The 20,900-nt window shown below is 40.9% G+C and overlaps 1 protein-coding gene across 1 annotated transcript in view; it reads right to left on the reverse strand.

Moving 5' to 3' along the window:
- Positions 1 to 20,900, reverse strand: part of fam189a1 (family with sequence similarity 189 member A1) — a 72,384-nt gene that overhangs the window by 32,230 nt on the left and 19,254 nt on the right. Inside the window, exon 2 of the mRNA XM_076110260.1 lies at positions 8,138 to 8,194. Coding sequence (XP_075966375.1) covers positions 8,138 to 8,194 — 57 coding nt within the window. The remainder of the gene's footprint in view (positions 1 to 8,137; positions 8,195 to 20,900) is intronic.

A 20,900-nucleotide genomic window follows, 5' to 3' on the forward strand; every position in this document is an offset into this window, starting at 1 on the left:
GGATGAACAGATATATACATATGATGCCTGGAACACATGAAACTACCGTCCAACCATACAGGATGTAGCTCAAATTTCTATTTAAGTACAGTACTTGAGCAAATGTACTTGGTAACATTCCACCATTGGTTTATGAAATGTGATCTCATGGGAAGGCGTAGAATGTTAGTTATTTAAGGAGGGACAATGCACATTAATTAACATGAGCACTTGAGCCCATCATTTAAAAGTGCCAGATTTAGCCAGGCTAATTTTCATCTCCAGTCCCTGGCAGGTATAACCAGCGTGTGATATCATGCATTTTAAGCTTTTTGCATGTCATTAAACGCAGTTCTCATTCCACAATTTGCCACATACGGATATACAGAGGCAACCAACCCAATTGATTAGATTTAGGAAAATATTGTGGTTTGGGTTTAATTCACGACGTTTGTTACTTAAATTAGAAGTCAACATAAATAAGTCAACAGTGGTGTTTCGGTTCCACACAGGACTTTGGTCCAACCCATCCGTCTCGACCTCCTCCTTACACACATTTTCTCGCTCTTTATACATCATCTGACATCCAGAGCACTCGCTCTGAGCGTCTATTGCAGTGGCATGAAATGACTCACGAAAAGCAAAAAATGTGTAACGATGACAACCCAAAATGACTTCAGACAGTTTGGTGAGACCAGGCTGGTATATGCTGAAGGAATCCGTAATAAATCGTCTTGTTTGTCATTAAAAATGGCGGATCACTCAATCATATATCTCCCCATGTTTCTTTCTTAAGATGTGAGTTCCACTGTGAGATCCAGGCACTATTTTGGGATGCCTCACGTTTGTAGCAAAATTGTTTGCCTGTGTGGATAACTCTTTGCCTCAGGGTTGCCTTGGTGACTATATGAGCTGGCGCCTGACAAACACTGCAGCAGTGTTAGGGTGGCAACACATTCCCAAGCTACAAAACACCGTTGCGTATGCCTACTTAGACGATATATATTCTTAAAAATGCTGTATTCTAGCAAACACTTGTAAAAGATTGGATTGTTATTAGACTGGCAAGGAATATGCATTTGTGTTACTTACTGCCTTTTTAGTGATTAAATGTGCATGATTGTGCTTACGTACATAAGGGTTTAACAGTTTTAACAAAGATTGATTTGCTTATTTAACTCACATTGAGAGAGTCTATTAGAAATAATGAAATCTGCTTGCTGTAAAATGTCCACCAGGTTAATAAAACTCAAATAAAATCTCAGAAAAAATACAGAGGACTTGATCTAAATGTCCCCATTGGTAGCTACGGGCCTGTAAGTACAGCATGTGCATGTTTATGTATCCAGCAGGAGGTAACATTGATAAATGGCGTCAGAAATATGGGTGTGACAGAACATGATGACAGCCTCTAATCTTTGAAGATCCAACACGGATGATTGTTTTGAGGTTCCCAGGCATGTACGAGCAGGCAGCAGAGGGATGAACATGTCCCTCGGATCAGGCCAGAAGCATTCTCCGGGTCCAACCTGTCACTCACATCTTCTGATGTGGGTGAATGCTCCGTTTTGGTGCTTCTGGAACTTAGAGCAGGTTTTGATACTGTAGATCACAGCATCCTTCTGAAAGGCTCAGGCCTTGATAAGATGACAGACATTGTTTTATATGTAATGGTGGATATAGCCATGACTTGCACAGCTCCAGTGCGTGGCAGAGGACAGACAAACAGTAATTACTTTGCTTTACTTTCGTTTTGCTGTATTGCACCTTCAAAAAACAAAGTTAAAAATTGATTTACAATAAAACTTGATGAAAGTTATTTAATAGTTACAATAAATATGCTGTAAGAAAAAAAGCCACGTGAAAAAAGAGAGTCTTAAGAATACATTTAAAGAAGGTAGTGAGTTTGCCAGAGTTCTATCATAATCATAATACCTTTAGAAGTAGCCCATAAGACTTGACTGCACACTTTACTATTTGGTGTCATTTAAGCTTATTGAGACTGAGAAGCTCTGGCTGTTTTGCAGAATTATCTGACTGCCTAGGACTGGATGGCTAACAACTTTTTACAGGTAAACCCAGATAAAACCAAGGTCCTTGTCATTGCTTCAGATAGCATAGCTTCCAAGGTTGCTCAGTGTATTGGGTCCCTCTCCTCCGCTGTTCAGTCTAATCTTAGAAATCTCTGTGTTATATTTGACTAGGCTATTAACGTTATATCCAGCAGAAAAAGTGAACTGCAGTAAATGAGCTGCAGCCTGTAAAGGCCCGCCATTGCTGCTGCACACAATGCTGGTTGCTTCTTTAATCAAAGTTCGTTAATATTGAACGTGTTGTGTGTCCAAATTGCACTATTTCAACACTGCTCATCCTGAGTTTCACAGAAATACACCTGCCAAGTGTGGCCTGTTGTATCACCACCTGAGCTAGGGTTGATGATTCACACTCTTTATTTTGACTTCCCTTCAAGTTCAAGATTCATTTGAGGTTCTGGTTTTCAAAAATAGATCCCTGCATGGTCAGGCACGTGTGTATATCTCTGACCTGCTCCATCCTTGTATCACCAGCAGGTCACGTGGGTCTTCTGACCAGGGCTTACTGGTTGTCCCATGCACTAACTGAAAACAAAAAGGTGATTGTGCCTTTGAAGTGATGGATCTGACACTGTGGGACGCTCTTCCTATAGACACAATGTGCGGCCCCTGCTGATGCCTTTAAACAGCAGCTGTAAACTGACCTTTGTCTCAGCTCCTTAAGGTCTTTTGTTGCTCATGTTTCAGTGTTTGTTAAAAAACAAGACCATAAAAACAGTAAAAATAAACAATGTTACTCTTTTGGAGCACTTTGTGACCTTGCTCTCTGAGAGATGCTACGCTAAATAAAGTTTTCCAGAGAGTCACAGCACACCCGTTCTGACTGTATACTGGACTGGTTTTGGCCAGCAGTTCTCAGTTCAATAAGTGCTGGTCATGACTACGGCAATAATTAAAGTATTCTCAAGGAGTCCGTGGTGTTATGAGAGCTCAAAACAGGTTGAAACACTCTTGGGAACGTACAACATTATCTCATTTCCATTGATAATACTGAACAAAAGAGGCCAGCACTGAAAAGAGATTTCCCCAGCAGAGATGCAGTTTTAATATTCTCGGGGCGTACGGTATAGGTCGAGCACTCGCTGGCGTCGAAATAAACCTTTGTAGCTCTGCTGATTAATGCATTATGGTGGAAGGCAAGAGCAGCCATGAACTTCAATTCATTTTCTGACTGTAATGCAAAGCAAAATGAAACACCCTCTGGGGTTATAAAGAGCATAATAAAATAAATATTTCCTCTGCTTGTTCCACAAGCTCTTCTCAGCTGGTAGGTCTTCAGAGACATACACGCATTTACATAGTCTGTAATCTTCCAAAGTTAACTGATCAAAACAATACTGTAAATAAGAAATGCTATGTAAACAGTGTGTTCTTATTACCCTAACAAGGTCAAAGTCAGACTAAGTATAATGAAGGCGAGACCTTAATTAAACTATAATTAGATTTTTCACTGCATTTTGCAAAACATCCATATGACATCTGGTCACATGTTAACGCTTTCAAAGCAGAACAATAACAAAGCACTAGAGGAAAAGTCTGTAGGATTCATCCTCTTGAAACAATGAATGTCTGTACCAAATGTCATGGCAAACCTTGCAGTAGTTGCTGAGATATTTCAGTCTGGAACAAAGTGGTGGATTCACTGACAGACTGTAATACGTAAATATAAAAAAGTATGATAGCCTGGCTAAAACGTGCAGCTCAAAATATGTTTTTTGCAAACATTTGCATATTGAGTAAACCCCAGTAGCAATGTAACAGAAAGCAGAAACAACAGCATATTTAATAGCGTTTGTCTCTATGTTCCATAAACAACAATATATTTCCTTTGGCCATTGGAATAGTTTGATCAAAAACACTGTCCTTTTGCGAGTAAGCTCAACAATCGCAGTCCATGCAAACAAAGTCAGTGGTGCAGACAAGCACTGTCTGACATCAAGACCATGGTTCAGCTTCACAGCCCTGCTCAAAACACGAAAGGACAACTTGCACTCACATCCCTGTGGAAACATGAATGTGAAGTAGCTGCTCATGTTAGTCTCTCTCACTGCCTGACACCTCACAAGTGCAGTGACCGTTTCACCTCAAGACTGCTGTGCCTCTCCATTATTTAAATCTCTACACGCTACACTTCAGTCCAGAGAGGTATCGGGTCAGTCCAGTGTACGCATCGCTTTCTTTTTCTGAATGAAACAGCCTCACAAATATATACAAACTAAACTGGGTATATATTCTAAAAGGAATAGTTCAACATTTTAGAGTTAGAAAGATCAAATACCCTCAATTCTGAGAATTACTAGAACTAGAGCTAGGTTGTGTTTGAAATCACAGTGGTGCAACGGATCATAAAACTCACGGTTTGGATCGTATCACTGATCAGAGTCACGGATCGGATCAAAGATCGGATCAGCACAAAAGAAAAAAGGAAGCAAATATAACTTTTTTGCCACCTATACCAATTTCTGATTATTGATGGTCCATATTGGCAGATCCAGATCCCTTTGTTGTTTTGATTATACAGCTGGTCTACAAGGCTCCAGACTATTGTTGTTGCCGACCGTCCATAATAATCATTTCAACCGCACTCTGAAGTCAGTTTAACCATCAAAAATTCTAAATGTTAGATTTTATTTTGTTATAGTCATTTATAGGTTTTTCTTCTTCATAACAACAATGATGTATTATAAGCTGCTTAGAGCTAGCTACCTTTGCCCAATACTCATTTTCACTGAACAGAACCTGAATGCATCATAATGTAAGTAAACGTAACTTTAATTTGCGGTGCTGCTAACCTCACTAGCTCTTCTCCTGTCAATTTAAACACAGATTACATTATCAGATCGGTGACTAAAAAAGTCTGATTGCCAAAGTCCTCATCTCATATTTTACTGAATAATGGCGGATAATGATGGTCAGTAAAACTATATTTCACACTTGCGTGCCAATCCGTGAGGGGGGATCCGTACGGATCACGGATCGACAGTGGTCCGTTACACCACTACTATTAACTGTATGGTACACTGCATTTACCCTCTGCCATTTAATTTGATTGTAAAATGTACTTTATAATGGTCGCATTTCATAGATTCAAAAATGGCAGCTCTAGTTGAGCTCCAGTCTTGTGATACTCTCTTGAGACTGAGACTTGAGACTCCTGGATGTGAATAAACCTGGCTCTTGTTTTAACATTTATGTTTGCGTATGACTGAAACAAAAGAGATGCAGCATATTACAAGTTAATTCAGCGTTGTTGGTATGGTATGTGTATTTTTGAACAGCGGACAGAACCAAGCAACATGTTTCCCCCTGCTTCCAGTCTTAACGCTAAGCTAAGGTAATTGCCTCTTGGTACTATCTCCTCATGTAATGCTCGGCTTGAGAGGGAACAAATTGTACAAAAGCAACGAAAATCAAGAAGATGATGTTCTGCTACGGCTGGAGCTTCATACGGCTGGAGCTTCATTGGAGTTGCAGATGTTAAAATATAATTAACTGTAAATTAAACACGTTTAGAAGTATGTAGAGACATTTGCTGTGTGCACTGTACATATTTGCACTTCAATATAGCAATCTCAAAGATTTTCATTGAATTAAATGTCTGTTCAGTCAGTGTCTATCGCCAAAGGATGTAAGACAATTGATTGAGTGATTGAGCCTATGGGCCACTGCTGAAATACTCTACACTGCAGACCATCTCTGTCTTGTTTCCCAGCAGGGCAAACAAGGACTTAATGCCCTCTAACTGTCTATGTCTTTCTGTCTCTCTCTAAACACATAATCCATCACAGTCACAAACAGCAGCAGACTGCAGGTAGTCTTGTCTTTCTTCTGCCTCAGAGTGATATGGGGTAAACCTGCCACGACATTAACGCAGCACACTCGACTGGCTAGGAAACTACAAGATAAGGTAGAAGAGTAGGATTTCCTCCAAACATGGACACAGTGTATATCTTCTCATTCCACAGAGAAAAATATAGCAATTTATCTTTGATGTGGAGTTTACAAGGAAAGTTTGGGGGATTTCATATTCAACACATCTTCTCTCCCCACAACAGTGCACCTGTTTTTCCCACTCTGGCATAAAAGCATCCAGTCTCCAACCATCAAAACATTGCACTCAGTGTCATATGCTGACTGCAATGTGTCAAAACCAAAATCCTATCTCGCATTTTTTATTTATAACTCATATCAGTATAACAGAAATCTCAGAGTGTTGCGGACACTTTTGAATATATTAAAATACTGACAGTATTTATTTCAATATTTTATACCAATTTTTTTAGAACTGCAACGAAAGATTATTATTGTTATTTGATGAATCAATTAATCCTTCTGTCTATAAAATGGCATAAAACAATAAAACATGCACATCCAAACATAAGGAAATAGAAAATAATAGAAATCCCACTCTTACACCTGTCCTTTCACTATGAAGATACAGTAGCAGGTTAGCTTAGCTTAGCATAAGGACTGGAGTCTTGTCGTTTCTGTAAAGTTCTGTAACCTTTGGACAGATTCAGGCTCGCTGTTTTCTCCCTGTTTCCAGTCATTTTGCTGAGCTAACTGGCTGGCTCTGAATACGCTTTGATGTAATGGACAGATAGGAGAGTGGTATCAATATTCTTATCTAACTATGTGCAAGGAAGCGAATGAACATAATACAAAAAGCAAAATCCTCTGTCAACTGACTAGTTGAGTAATTAACTTATTCTGTTAGCACTAAATTTGTTAATAAAGTAAACTCCTAAACTGCCCAGATGGTAGGACTAGCCCCTAGCCCTTGTTTTTATCATTCAATACTTTGATCTTGAATAAGTCAGCAAAGAAAACCAAGTCTGTAACGCACATGCTTAAACGGTTTGGAGAAACTCCAGCTATTACGAATCACGATGCAGAGCATGGCCTCCCACAGTTGGCAGGTGGGTTGGTGCAGGATTGCCAGGCCTGAAAGCATCCAGCCGGTGTATTAGTCACCTGCCTGTCAGTGCTGGGTCTAGGCCAGAAATGGAGAAGCTTGACTGTCAGCACTGAACATTACATGCTACAGTCACAAAAACTACACCAGATATTACCTTTTAGACCCCTCTTCAGACAGGAAGCAGTGGCTACCGACTGACATCTCTGTATTCTAGCAGGCACACACTATTCTGGTAAATTACTCATGCTTTTTAAAGAAAGAGAGGTAAGAGGATTTAACTATTTTACAGTGCACACTGTGTGACCAATTTCTGCTCACACCTCCAATGATAGGATCTTTCCTTTGATCCACAAGAGCAGAAATGATTCCGATCCCTTTCTCTGTTGTAACATCACACAAAGGCAAAGACAGGGAGGGGGAGGGGAATATAAATGTGAAGGGATGCAGAAATGTGTAGCAGGCAAGCAAGGTGATAAAACTAAAGGGAGCGAGACAAGTGAGATGCAGTGAGAGGGGAGGGGTAGCACCATGATGTGGCGAAGCAGTAGAAATAAGATGAGATTATTTATGGCATTAAGAGAGCATGAAATAGAATCAGGAAGGGGCTTGTTTGTGCTGCACCCAAATCCTGATCTTTAAAGGACAAAAAGACTGAAAGATATGCAGTCATAGAGAGATCATCTTCAGTCACAAGTAAACCACATTGCCCCTCTATCTCTCTTTGTAGTTCAAAGGAGGGGAAAAGTATGATTTATGCTATACATCACAAATGCAGGCTTCGTGATTGTGGGCTACAACATGCACTACATGACAGTCAATTAAAGGTTTTCTGGCTATATTGTGGCAGAAAAATGACTCTCTGGAAATGTTGGAGAGAAATGGAGAGAAACATTTCCCCACTCAGATGTAAAGCAACAGAGCAAGATCGTGTTATCTGGTTATTTATCAAAAGTAAAAAGCCTTCACTTTCACTCAGCAAATTTAACATTACAGTTTCTTAAATAAAAAAAAGAGGTTTCTTAAGCTAGTTGAGAGTAGAAAAAACGTTTGATGTCCCGTACAACGTCACATCTCCCTCTTGAGTATCATTACTTTGTTCAAAGTTGTCCGATTAGCAGCTGAGTGTGGGCGTTCAAAGGGCACTCACCACAAGAGAGAGCGGCCTCTTCCATGACACCACTCCAATCAGTCCAGAGAGCAGCACCTGGGAGAGAAGACCCAAAAACAGATGCTGTAAGAGGTGATTGATACAGACAAGTATACGAAAAAACAAAGATGGATATGTCTGAAGAGAAATTCCTATCAATAATGATAACATTGCAATCAACAAGATAATTACGGAGATCTTGGAAATGAGTTTGATGGTGCAAGAACAATGAGCAGTCAGGTGATCTTACAGGTTCCAAATCTTTTGTGCTAGCAGCTCGGGATGCTAATGTCGGTCCACCAGTTTGGTCTGAATCGATTGCCATTAAATTTGGTATCATGACATTCACCATTCCCAGAAAATGTGCGCTACTGACTTTGGTGATTCCCTGATTTTTCATCTAGCACCAGCATCTGGTCAAAATTACGCTTTGCCCAACACTGCACCATTCCCATCACCCTCAGCTGAACTTTGTCTTTACTGGTAATTAGCAACGGTTAGCATGCTAACACAATAAACTAAGATTGTTGAACACAGTAAACAAAGTTAACTTCTGCATGTTAGCATTGTCAGTGTAAGCATTCGGTATGCTACGTTAGCATTTAGCTCAAAGCAATGCCGTGCTAAAGTACAGCCTTCGAACAGCTGCTACAATGGCTGTAGACTCTTAAGCCTAATTTGTATTTCTGCGGAAAAAGCTGATTTGTGGAGCGCGTAGACAACCGCAAGTAAACAAAGACACATGGCAAAATTATTACCCAACTGTCTGTTGTAAACATCCTTCACAGTTTAAAGACCAACTTCCTGGCTTTGACATACTATACTCTCTGTAGATGAGCATGTACAAGGTTGAAGGTGAACATAAAGTTAAATGAGGGATTATTACTAACATTTCAGGTGCCCTCACTTTCTGTTTTACCTCCAAATGAAGTGTTTTGCAGAATCTGTTGGCTTGCTTATAGCCTGTGTGATCGTCTGAGCACTTGTTTCTTGTGCCCTCAGACCTCACTATTGTGCTGTGACCATGTTCTCATTTACTTTTGGCAAGTTAAATGTTATTAAAGCAACTAAAATCAAAATTGTCCTATAAAAATCAGGGCTAAAGCAAACTGAACGCAGTGAGCTCTTCTAGGACTGTAATGTGCCTAAGTGCCAAGTTACATCTTTTCACAGTTGGTTAGCTATTCTAAAGTGTATCCAGCTTCTTACAAGTGTGATTCACGCCTCACACAACTTGATACTCCATACAGGAAACTGTGCACGTACTTCTCATTTCATTTGACTGTCAGGGACTAACATTATCATATAGGCTGCTAAAAGTACACAGTTTAGTTCCAGTGTTGACATATGTCATTTGTTTGTGATACACATCACAGCTCAGACTAATAGGCTCCTTTAGTCACAATCTGAACAGGAAGATGAGTTCAGGACTCACCTCCCATATGATTTGTTAGTTGCGGGAAAATGTATTCATTTAGGAAGTCTCACTGAGATCAATAGTCCTGTTACAAGATAGACTTGAAAACAATCTCCATTCTCCACAAGACATCACACCAGGACAATGCAGTCACTCAAAGCAATCATCTCAGAAACACAATAAAATAGTCACACATATCAGTTAATTAAAACCCTGAGAGGAATTCATGTCTCCAGCTTCAGTTTGTTTTGCGGTTCATCTCAGTCGAACGGTGGAAATCCAGTTCAGAGTTGGTATGACGAACTTTTATAGCTAACATGTCCAGTGACCTGGTGTCATGTTGGTTACTTTCTATCTAATCAAATTCTTAAGTTTGTCTAATCGTACAATAAGAGAAACACACTTAAATAATTCCTGTTCGTTTAATGTCCTGCCAATAAAATTGACATGCAAAAGCCAACATTGAAAAAGCCCTGTAGCAAAGCGTAGTGATACAGAAGGCAGCAAAGGAGGAAGTCAGGTGTCGTTACTAAAGAGTGACAAAGTCCACAGAGGAGGTGGATGGTGACAGATGGTGACCGCTGTTAGTTTCCAATCGACAGTCAACGTGGGTTTCTGTTGACCGTGACGACAATCGTCCCCTAACCTCAACCAAGAGGTTGTTATTGTAACCATGATGACAAGAGATCCCTTACTAACCCTGATTTCCCCCTCAACCTATAACTAAGTCCTTTCTTGTCCCTAAATCTAACCAACCCGTACCTATAGCACAGTGGCATAATAACACTGATTTATCTTCCAGCAGTGATTTGTAACGGTTTTGAGAGCCACAGACAAACGATGCTGTCCTGCTGATGAGGGCGTCAGATCAGAATGGCATGGACAAACGGTGTATTTTGTCCTTTAAGTCGGAGGACTTCTTGTGTTATTACCATGGCGACTTCATCAGGCTGTCTCTCAGGACTTATTGACGCTCCAGGTTTTTCCATTAGCACTGATTTGCTTTTAGATTTTGTGCTCCATCTACCTGGAACCAGTTACCCTTCAGCTTGATGCGCTGGCTGAAATGAAACAATTCGAGCTATCTGGACTCATCTTGCTGTGATGTCTGAGCTTCCCTCTGATACGTAATACTCCCATGTTGTTATTGAGCTGTCCGTTTGATTTAGACCGTCTGTTTGTCTTTTATAACTTCGTCACACTAAACAGCAGATGTTTTTTTAAACGAGGTGCCTGATTTAATTAAATTTAGATTAAAAAGAACAACCTATTGATTTTCTCAGCACGCTTCACTCTGGGTGTGGTGTTGCATTTTTACAGTGTCTGCTTCTCTAGGTGTGGATTTGCGTATCATCGAAATGTGTGTGAACAAAGGGTACTTATAGCCTCCAGCGCTCTATTCCTCCATGGTCTCTCTCTGTGCCTTTCACCCTTAAATGGTGAAGCACCCTCCATTTAACGCCAACATGCTCTCCCCATTCCCCCACCGAGCTCTCCTCCTTCCCTTCATTTTTCTTGATATCTGTTCTCTCTCTTCCAGTTTTGCCATCTTTTCCTTGCCAATGTCTGCCTGTATTACACTCCATCTCTGTATTTCTTGCTCCCGCTCGGCGCCCACTCAATGACGGTGTATTTCTGCACTTACACACTCACTATCCAGACTTCTCACTTCTATTTCCCTCTCCATCTTGTTCCACTCTCTGGTCAATCTTCCACTTCTTCACTCACCTTGATACCCACAGGACCTGGCGAATGGGGTGTCAATATTTCACGTGAGCAAACACACACATTTTTAGGACACTTTCGGGGACATTACATAAACTTGCATTCATTTCCTGGAGACTTAACCTAACCACTGCTTGCCTGACCCTAACCCTTACCCAAACCTTAATCAGCAGTTTCCATGTCGGGGACATGACTTCTGTCCCCAGTTAACTGGTCTTTAGTCGAAAATGTGTCCTCGGAACTATTAAAAAAAACATCAAAGCCATACATGTGTCTAGATTTAATGATAATAGAAAGATAAAATTGATACAAACGTATAATTTAATTACAAAAATGTGGTTGATAAGTGTATAAAATAAGTTCCCCTCCCTGATTTTAGATTACAGGGTGAGACCATATTCTTTCATTTTCATATGTTCATAGTTGCAGTCAAATCCACAGGCATGCTTAGATAGCAGATTAAAGCCCGTAACCCCCTAATGTCTGGTTGTGTTGCAACTGAGACAATTTGTGTCTATTCAGGCTGGTGTGCCAGTGTCTGCTGTCTCTTATTATGATAGGTCTATTTTTGCAGCAGAGAGAAAATGCATTCAACAGTGCACAACCAAGGTTGAACTGAGCTCCTATCACATTGCAGTTTCTCGTTACTTATCCAACTATTTCAGTCTCAGCAGAGATTTCCATAATTATGCAACTTGAGGTTGCTCAACTTATATTATTCCTTTTAGGAATTCAGAAGGAATACCTCAAGTGAAAGAGTGTGTCAAGCCCAAAGGGATTATTTCTTGTCCACTACATCTCACTCTTTTATTCTGTTTTTAACATCATGACTCTTATCGCATTGATGTAGAGGCATGGAGCAGATGGTGTGCCCTCTTTTGTGAGTAAGAGCAAAGAAACAGATTTAACATTGAAGCGCACTGTTCCTTCAGCCATGTTGTCATTTGTTGGAGATATCAAGGGTGCTATCTTACCTACAGCATGCACACGCACACACGCGCACACACACACACACACACACACACACACACACACACTGATGGTTGAATGATTACTAAGGCAGCAGAGACTAAATGTAACTGAAATGTGGGGAGGCTCTTTCTCTCTTTGTCTTACTCTGAGTTGTTTTTTTCTCATGCCATCCTTTTCTGTCCCTCTCCAGTGCGCCCATATATACAGTGTGAAGGACTGTGTGTGTGCCTGTGTGCACATGAGTTTCTGTGGTTTGAGGGGAGAGACAATGTGAGAGCAGGAACCATGTGATAACTTTGCTGGTTGTCAGTCACTGGAGGCTTTTCCCCTTGGCTGCTCCCAGAACAGGATTAACATGAAATACTTAGCAGCATTAGTCACTGAAACCTGGGCAGCACACACCCACTAACATACTGAAAAAATGCTGAAACATCTTTCAAAGTGTTCGCATATTTCCTGTTCTGTTGTAACTTTATAAACTTTTCACAAGACATTCACAGACTGATTAAAAACAACAGAAACAGGAGTAACAGGGCAACAAATTATGCATTCACAAGTCTGTACGTAAGCAGGACTTTTTTTAAAGATAATATAGTAGAAGCACTTCCATAAATTGTTTTGAGCCTGGACCACAGAACAGCTTTTCGTCAGTCGCTGTTGGTGCAGTACAGTACATGAGGTTAAATTGTGATGAAAACGGTCAATAAAAAGTTTTTAAATACAATCTGTACAGTGTAAATATGTCAGAACTGAGGTGAAATGGAAATTTAAGTTGCCAAATCATGAAACATGAAAAAATGGTTTAGCAATAAATAAAAATAAATCTGGAAGAAATGAAAGTTTGGTTGGATCTGATATATTTTAAGGAATATCTTGAACTAACTAATATTTTCTAACAGAGGGTTTTATGTAAATAATAATTGTATAATAATAATAATAATAAAAAGTGAACACTGAGAAATGTGTTCAGGAACATCAAGCTTTAATTTCAGAGTTGGATAACATTTAAAGACATTTAATCTTTGATGGAAGTTAGTCAGCGGAGCAGGATGTTCACATCATTTAGCATATCAGCTTAAGTGACACATAGATGGAGGAAACAACTTAAAAATGACAGGCGATTTGATAAAGTGAGCATAAAAAACAGAATTATTTTTTAACTGCAGCGCTTCTGGACTAATATGAAACGATTAGGATGCTCTCTGTGTATCTATGACAGAAAAAAAGGCACGTGAGCCTTGTTGGATTCCTGATAGGAGAAACCCAGTAAGTGATGAGGCTGTGCAAAGTTCAGTCACACACACACATTCACAACCCAGTAAACAACGCCAGTATCAACACCTGCATTTTACTATGGAAGAAGAAAAACATGGAAAAATGTTTCGATATTTGTTGTGGAAACTAAAACAAAAATTAAAATCATACAAAATGTGTATGTGAATGAGTGATGTCTTCCATCTCACAGTACAGTAGTTATTTTCTGTCCCTGACACAGAGTTTCATTTGGGGTAATGATTAGTGTTGTTAGGTGCACTAATACAATGCAAAAGTAGGACTTAGGAAACTTCTGTTTGAATTAAAGTTATCTAGTGATTCTGGAGACTTCTGTGAGCGTTACTTGTGCAGTGCACCGCAGTGGTTTATAATCAAGTATGTCATGACCAGGATGAGGATTAGCGCCTCAAAGTCCCCTCTTAAGAAAATGTTTAGGTCTCTTGAGTGATAAAAGATTATGAGATTGACCACCCGTTGGTAAGTGGTGATAAAGGAGTGAGCTGAGCGGGTAAACAAAGCTCTCACTGTCCTCTTCAGTCTGTGTACCAACCCAAAGATTTGGAGTACTGACTGAAAGAATGAGCTGCGTTTGTGTTTGGTCTTCGTTTAGAGTAAGGAGCTCAGTGACTGAGAAGATCGATATCGACGGACTTCTCTTTAACTTTGAGAGGAGTCAGTTAAGGTGGCTGAGATTCAAGACACAGTGAAAGGTCTGCATCTGGTGAGCTCTTAGGAAACCCCCTGAGGAGCTTCATGGGGAGAAAGACACTTGGGCCTCTCTGCTCTGCCTTGTTGTAAGAACCTGAACTTGATAATGATTAGAGAAAAGTTCAGATCTTTTCTATTTGTTACATATTTTCAATCACATTTGGTGGAAATTTACGTTATCGACTACGGGCAAAAAGTTTCTTCATGATAAATAGGTTCTTCACCATTTGTTCTGTAGAAATTATTTTCTCTTTCAAATAGACACACTTTTGGCAATTATACAGTTCACTAATTGGCAGTAGAGTCAGTCATTATTGCTGACATCTCCAAATTGCTGACTTGTTTGAATAAACTGATTATTTTGTCTTGATTCCCTTTTTCTGTTTTCTCAAGTAATAAAGTACTGATCATATACGTAAAAGTGCTGCTCACTGTGTATTTGTTATTCCATACACTGTTTTTCTTTATACACAAATGACATAGAGAAACTTAATTCAGCCCAACTGCTATAGTATGCCAACAAATACAGCAGTAATTGGTTTACTGCAAGAAGGAGATAAAAACAGTGAGTTGAAGTATATCCAATTAGAAGAGCCAGTTGGCATTTCAGAATTAACTCCCGTAGTCCTAATTTGGTTAAAGTCCACTCCGTGCAGGTAGTAGACTATTTTAACAGTCTTCCAGATATGCAGACATGCAATAGATGTCAGGTAGAGAACAGACAATATGGAAACCTCTGTTAACAATACATTTTTATTCTATAATAGTTTCTAAGCTTTTGTTGAAATCATTTTCACATCTCATTACGTGTCCTTTCTTCTGAAAAATCAATTTTCAAGTGGGTGAATAAACAACCTCTTCCTGCTAATATCCAAAGTGAAGACTTCCATAATAACCACACGAGAGTGCAGGTGTTTGTGACTCCATACTGCCGATGAGAAAAGAAAGATTATGCGAGTGCTGAAACTGCTACGAATTTTACCTAAATCACGGTCTTGACCCATTCTTATTCATTTATGCAGGGCGCCAATCAAAGAAGCCATTGCTGGGAGTGAGGGTTTAGAAAGCAGGAACGTTTCTCAAACATCATCATTGCCAAAATGGATGGAGCCAGTGCGGTTGCCCTGGTAACCGCGAACTGGCCATTTGCCAGGATCTATAATGATTTCCCATCAGCTGCTGCTCTGAGAGGGGCAGGGACCCTCGCTGGTTCAGACAGACTGACTGCACATGAATCCCCACGCATCACACACACACACACACACACACACTTTCACAGATATGTTATACAAGCTCACATTCTGTAGAAACCCTGTCATCCATGTTAAAACTAAACACTGGAGCCAAAATAAGCAGACCTCTCTGATACACACAAATGCTGCACATACTGCCACGGAGTCAGCTCCTCTCCTGCTGCTCTTTTTTCAAGTGAAACATCCCCTTTTATTTCCTTTCCCTTGCGCTTGATGTTGATCAAGAGATGAAAGTCTTTTCCACGGAGTCAACCGTTCCGGTCTGAGCTCTTCCTTCTCCGCAGCCTTTTAGCACGGAGTAAAAACATGAGTGGAAGTGTGAGTGCACAGTTTGGTGTGAGTGCATGTGTGTGCTTCTGCACACAAGGGCAGGCGTGTGTTAAATCAGCAGAATAAGGCTGAGCAGAATATGTACGGGGAAGCTCACCACCCTGGCCTTTAATAAAATGAAGAGCCGCTGATTAAATGGACGTCTGTGAGAGAGCTGTCTTCCGAGAGTCTGCTACATGCGAGTGTACAGTATTGTTTTTATGATTTATCTCCTGCTCAAACAGCTTATATTTTCAAATTTCTTTTTAAAAATGAAACATCTCATTAATAGTCTGATAATCATCTTCAAACACGTGCACACATTAATGTTCCCCAGACGAATTTGTCCAATATTTAAGTCGACCGCCCACCTGTCTCCTGTTCTAGTCCGTTACCATACACATTAATATACTTGGTGATGCCATCTCTTGCCTTTTGAATTTTGTGCATCTCATATCTCTCTGATGCGTGTCCGTTGGGTTTCACTCTCTATTGCACTTGGGGGTTTACGTTATTGCTCTGCCTGCCGATTCCTGCCCTGCTGCTTTGATTCATTTAGAGGAGCACCTAGTAAAAGTGTGTACTTATTTATGCTCTAAATGCTTATCTACCCTCATACTCCTGTCTCTCATTGAAACAGGAAAAAACTGTGTATTCTTAGAATGAATGGTATTGATTAAGAGAGACAATCTAGGGGTTACGTTTTGCTTTTGAGCAAAAAGGGCTATTTAGTTTTCCATCAAAGTCTTCAATGGTTATGTGAAGCTGCATCAAAGTCCACACATTTAAATAAATATTCTGACAAGTTCACAGCAGGAAAAATAATGAAGCTCTAAATGTGGATAAGAATTGATCACTTGTGTTTAACCTTGAAGATTTTTTTTTTCTGTGTGTGTCTGTGTGTGTGTGTGTGTGTGTGTGGATGTCCCCAAATGAAAGACACATAGAGATGAAATGCAGCATCAGGGGATCTGAACTCCTAATACTTGTGTGACAATTTCAGCTTCCAGAAACCTTCAAGTAACCTTTGCTGGCCATGAATGAGCAGCACCACATGTGTCTGTATACGTGTGCATATACCCAGTAAGTGTGAATCTCAGAGCACATGTGAACCACAGTGTGTAGAGAGCATGAGATGTTTGATGCTGCTGTACAGAGTCTCTGCACTGCAGCCCGTCTAACTGGAGCTCATGCTGACAAAGCTAACAGACAGACATGTGCATTTGGCCTCCTCGTGTTCCCGCTGTTTCAACAACAGCAGCGGTTTTCTTCCCCCAACATCCGTTTCCTACAGTATTCCCTTTTCTCTCCCAACCACCCACCCACCCATCTGCTCCTCCTTCCCAACCCCCTCCCCCCCATCTTGTATATCATCGCTTCGCTTTGGAGCTCAGCACCTCGCCGCCGTTGCCATGGAAACAATGGAACAACAGCAGGTTGGCTACTGCTGCTGCCTGGGGGGGCGGGGTGGGGGGGGGGCGTGGCACCTCAGCCACCCGCAGCTCCTCTCACTCATGGAGGTCTGTAGTACCTCTGCTGAATCCACGAATCGAGACTGGGACGTGGGTCTGAATGTGAATCAGAACGGAACAATAGCATACCAGAGGGGAGAACATGCATTGTTGTTATCAGCAGTGGTGTGCTGCAGCCTCAACAGCAAGACAGTGGGTCAACGTGACATGAACTGGAGAATACAATATTTACAAGGTTCCATTAAATAAAAGATAAGCCCGTTAAATGTAATTATAGCATTTGTGTTTGGCCAGTAAACGACGGGTTCCTGGTTGAAATATAGATGCTTGCTTTCCATAAGGTGGAGTCTAACAGCCCCGCCATCATAATGTAGATACTCATTAAATCCATAATAATGCATGTCAGCGTCACTGTAAAGGGACAGGTGAATTGTGAAAATGCATGGTTCACACTTCACCAGGATAAAGCTGAAAGTATCCTTTGACCACGTTATCACCATCGTCATCATCATCCACCTCATCTACACGGAACATGTTTCAGCCACGTTGTTCACCTCATGCAAGTTCTATTTCAATCACTACAGCCGTCTTCAAGTTTATATTCTTCCGTTTTTATGTGTGTACCTACAGTGATTATGTGTCCTGCGTAGACACTCATGGTGCTGCTGCTCTGCCGAGTGCGTCACTCTACTTTTGCTACGTGGTCTGTGTAAGCAGGGTGTAAATATAAGGAAGAGGGTGAAACCCCTGATATGCAACCCTGTGTCTTTTTTTGCATTCATTAGACAAACGGTAGGTAGCTGACAGGAAATGAGAGGAGAGAGGGGGGACATGCAACAAAGGTCCCCAGTCTGACTCGAAGCAGGGGCGTTGTGATAACATGGTCTCTAAAAACTCTACGAGCACATGCTATGATGGAAGCTAGAAGACAAACTAATATATTTTGCGTTAACAATATAGTGAACCTCATGTTTATGCTTTGCAAAATCTGTTCTCTGTTATAGGAAGATATTCCAGTGTTAGCCAAAGATGAGTATGCGTTAATTTGCCCCTAATGCATACACTTATCGATCTTCCAGGTACACACACACAAGTGCAGAGGGCTGTATGTGAACAGTGCCACTTGTGCTGCAGAGAGACAAAAGAGGAGAGGCTGCATGGCGACTCTCCGGCTTCTCTTCCTGATTTAGCTCTCCGTCAGACTCTCCGTATCTTGCACACAGGCCCGTCACACATGCATGAGCACAACGCAGTTACACACGGAGTGCCACTTGTCATTTCACAAGAGCTTCTTTGAAGCTGCAACAAATGAATATGGAGTATGGGGGGGAAAAAACCATCAATGTCTTCCTTTCAATTATCCAGATATGTTTGCACCGGGGGACCTTACTGGCTGCATCACTGGAAGGAAAATCGACGCAAGACACGTTTGGTTGTTACATTCTCACTGCAGAGAAAATCAACACAACAGACACAACATATCTAGAGGGTGTAAATACTTAACTACAAAATACTTCAAATGACAGACAGATGACAATATCTCAAACTTCCCTTCTGATGGTATGATGCACTGCTCAGCTTCAGAGAGAGGTTTGTAATCTATACTTCACTTTGAGTGCCATGAGACAGTGACAAGTGTTGACTATCTGCTGTATTTCACCAATCTGGTACTGAAAATACCTCTCAGGGATTCACATAAAGCTGTGCGTGTGTCCCATGCATGAGTATTAGGCTGCTATATTATGCAGGAACTTGCTTTTCTTTTTTTTTTGTTGTTTTCTTGAAGACAAGTTGTTGTGACAGTTGCTGTTGGAAATGCCCCGCTGCACCTGGGGTCACAGGCCTCCCACTCACTTTAGCATACGTGTGCGTGTGTAAGTGCATGGATGTTAAGTGAGAGACAAAGGCAGAAGAAGGTACTGATCCACCTGGATGTGACACTTACTTTCCAAAATGTAACCTTAATCTTGTGCTCAAAGTTGTGGATGGGCACTTTTTGGGGCCTCAGCAGTCATAATTCAGGAGTAAAGGGCAGCAGTCTGCAGCAGTGAACCAGCCATGCATCCATCCTGGATACAGATGCAGTGACACCAACAGCTGAATCAGGCTTTCAGTTCTGTGCTGACGGGATAATCTGGCCCTGCAGCCAACCAGATTTGAAAGGAGAGCGTGGCAGCCTGAGAGAGTGTGTGTGTTGAGTTGTGGTTTGGTGGGTGTGTAGATTGTAACCTCTCATCTGCATCAGCCTGGCTCAGAATCTGAACAAAATAGCCCACAATCTTTTCCTAAATATTTCAAACTATTGTTAATGTACACTGAGAAGTTATGTCCCAGAGTGCAGCTGCATATCTTTGTAAATCTTTGACTGAATCTAAACAAAGCTGACCTTTTATTCAGCTTTTTATAACATTGCAAACACAAACTTCTGCTAATGAGGGATTTCTCTCACCTGCTCACAGACCAGGAGCTTTAAATATCCTCGAATATATCTCTCTGTCTGAAGCATTGAAGCCCCAATAAATGGTGTTTGGTCACTAACTTACAGCCAACAGCACAATAACTTAATTCACCTGTACCTCAACAGGATTTGCAGCACATACACACAATTAACACCTCTTCTTTTTACACATACTGCAGCTGCCCTTACAAAGTATATAATGTTGCATCAACTGGGACATACTAAAACATGGCACCTTGAACTTTGACCCTTCTGGTCCTTAAATTAATCAGCTGAGCATGTATGTTCACAGATTTAAATCGTATAAATGAAAACAGAATGAGCTCGGTCTTCATTTTGTTCTATAGGATCTGAAAGAGTTTCCACATCTGCGAACAAATTCTTTGCTGAGGCCGTCTCATCAGACACTTAACTGCTATTGTCAGTGCTGGTGGGTAACCTTGATGTCTCTGCAAGCACAACACTCTCCAATCATTAGAATAAACTAAGACAAACACCAAACTGTCATTCACAGGGAGGCAGCTGAGCAACACTTTCAAGTCAAGAGGCAATTAACGCTGAAAGGCCTCTGTGAATGATTACAACCACAAGCTCCATTCAGTGGCTTTTAATGACGATGATAGGTCTGCCTGAACACAGAGACGAGTTCTCCATGACGCGTCTTAAGCTCATTGTACCAGGTTGACTGTCTGACTGTCTCTGGCCATGATTTGAAAAAAAAAAATGTATTCGGGTGACACTTACAGGATGACTGGTTGGTTTTAGATGCTTCCATTTCTGGGCACAAAATTCCCACTACAGAGTAAACACATCTAAATAGGGATGACAGTACTGAACGGAGACAGCTGGCATCCGTTGGTTTGTTTCACCGTGATTAAAGCTAAAGGCTGCTACTTTAATCAGTTAATCAGGCCTTTATGAGCACACATGTGTGGCGTGTTGGTTCCGCTACATTATAGAAAAATCAACTAGAAACTCTGGGCAAAGTAAGAACGCAACCTTCAGGTTTCACCATCTGACTGACCAGTAATTCTGCTTATCTGGACCTGCTGCAGACAGCGTTGAAATATTTCCCCTGAAGTCTTGTCTCCCCTGCCAGTGGGTAATGTTCTCACTTACATGTCAGCTGGGCGCTGTGGCCTGGGCTGAGAGACGTTCATACGATACAACTTTA

Source organism: Anarhichas minor, unplaced genomic scaffold, assembly GCF_050575085.1.
Source record: "Anarhichas minor isolate MPS153535 unplaced genomic scaffold, ASM5057508v1 ptg000042l, whole genome shotgun sequence".
In the NCBI taxonomy this organism is placed as follows: Eukaryota; Metazoa; Chordata; class Actinopteri; order Perciformes; family Anarhichadidae; genus Anarhichas; species Anarhichas minor.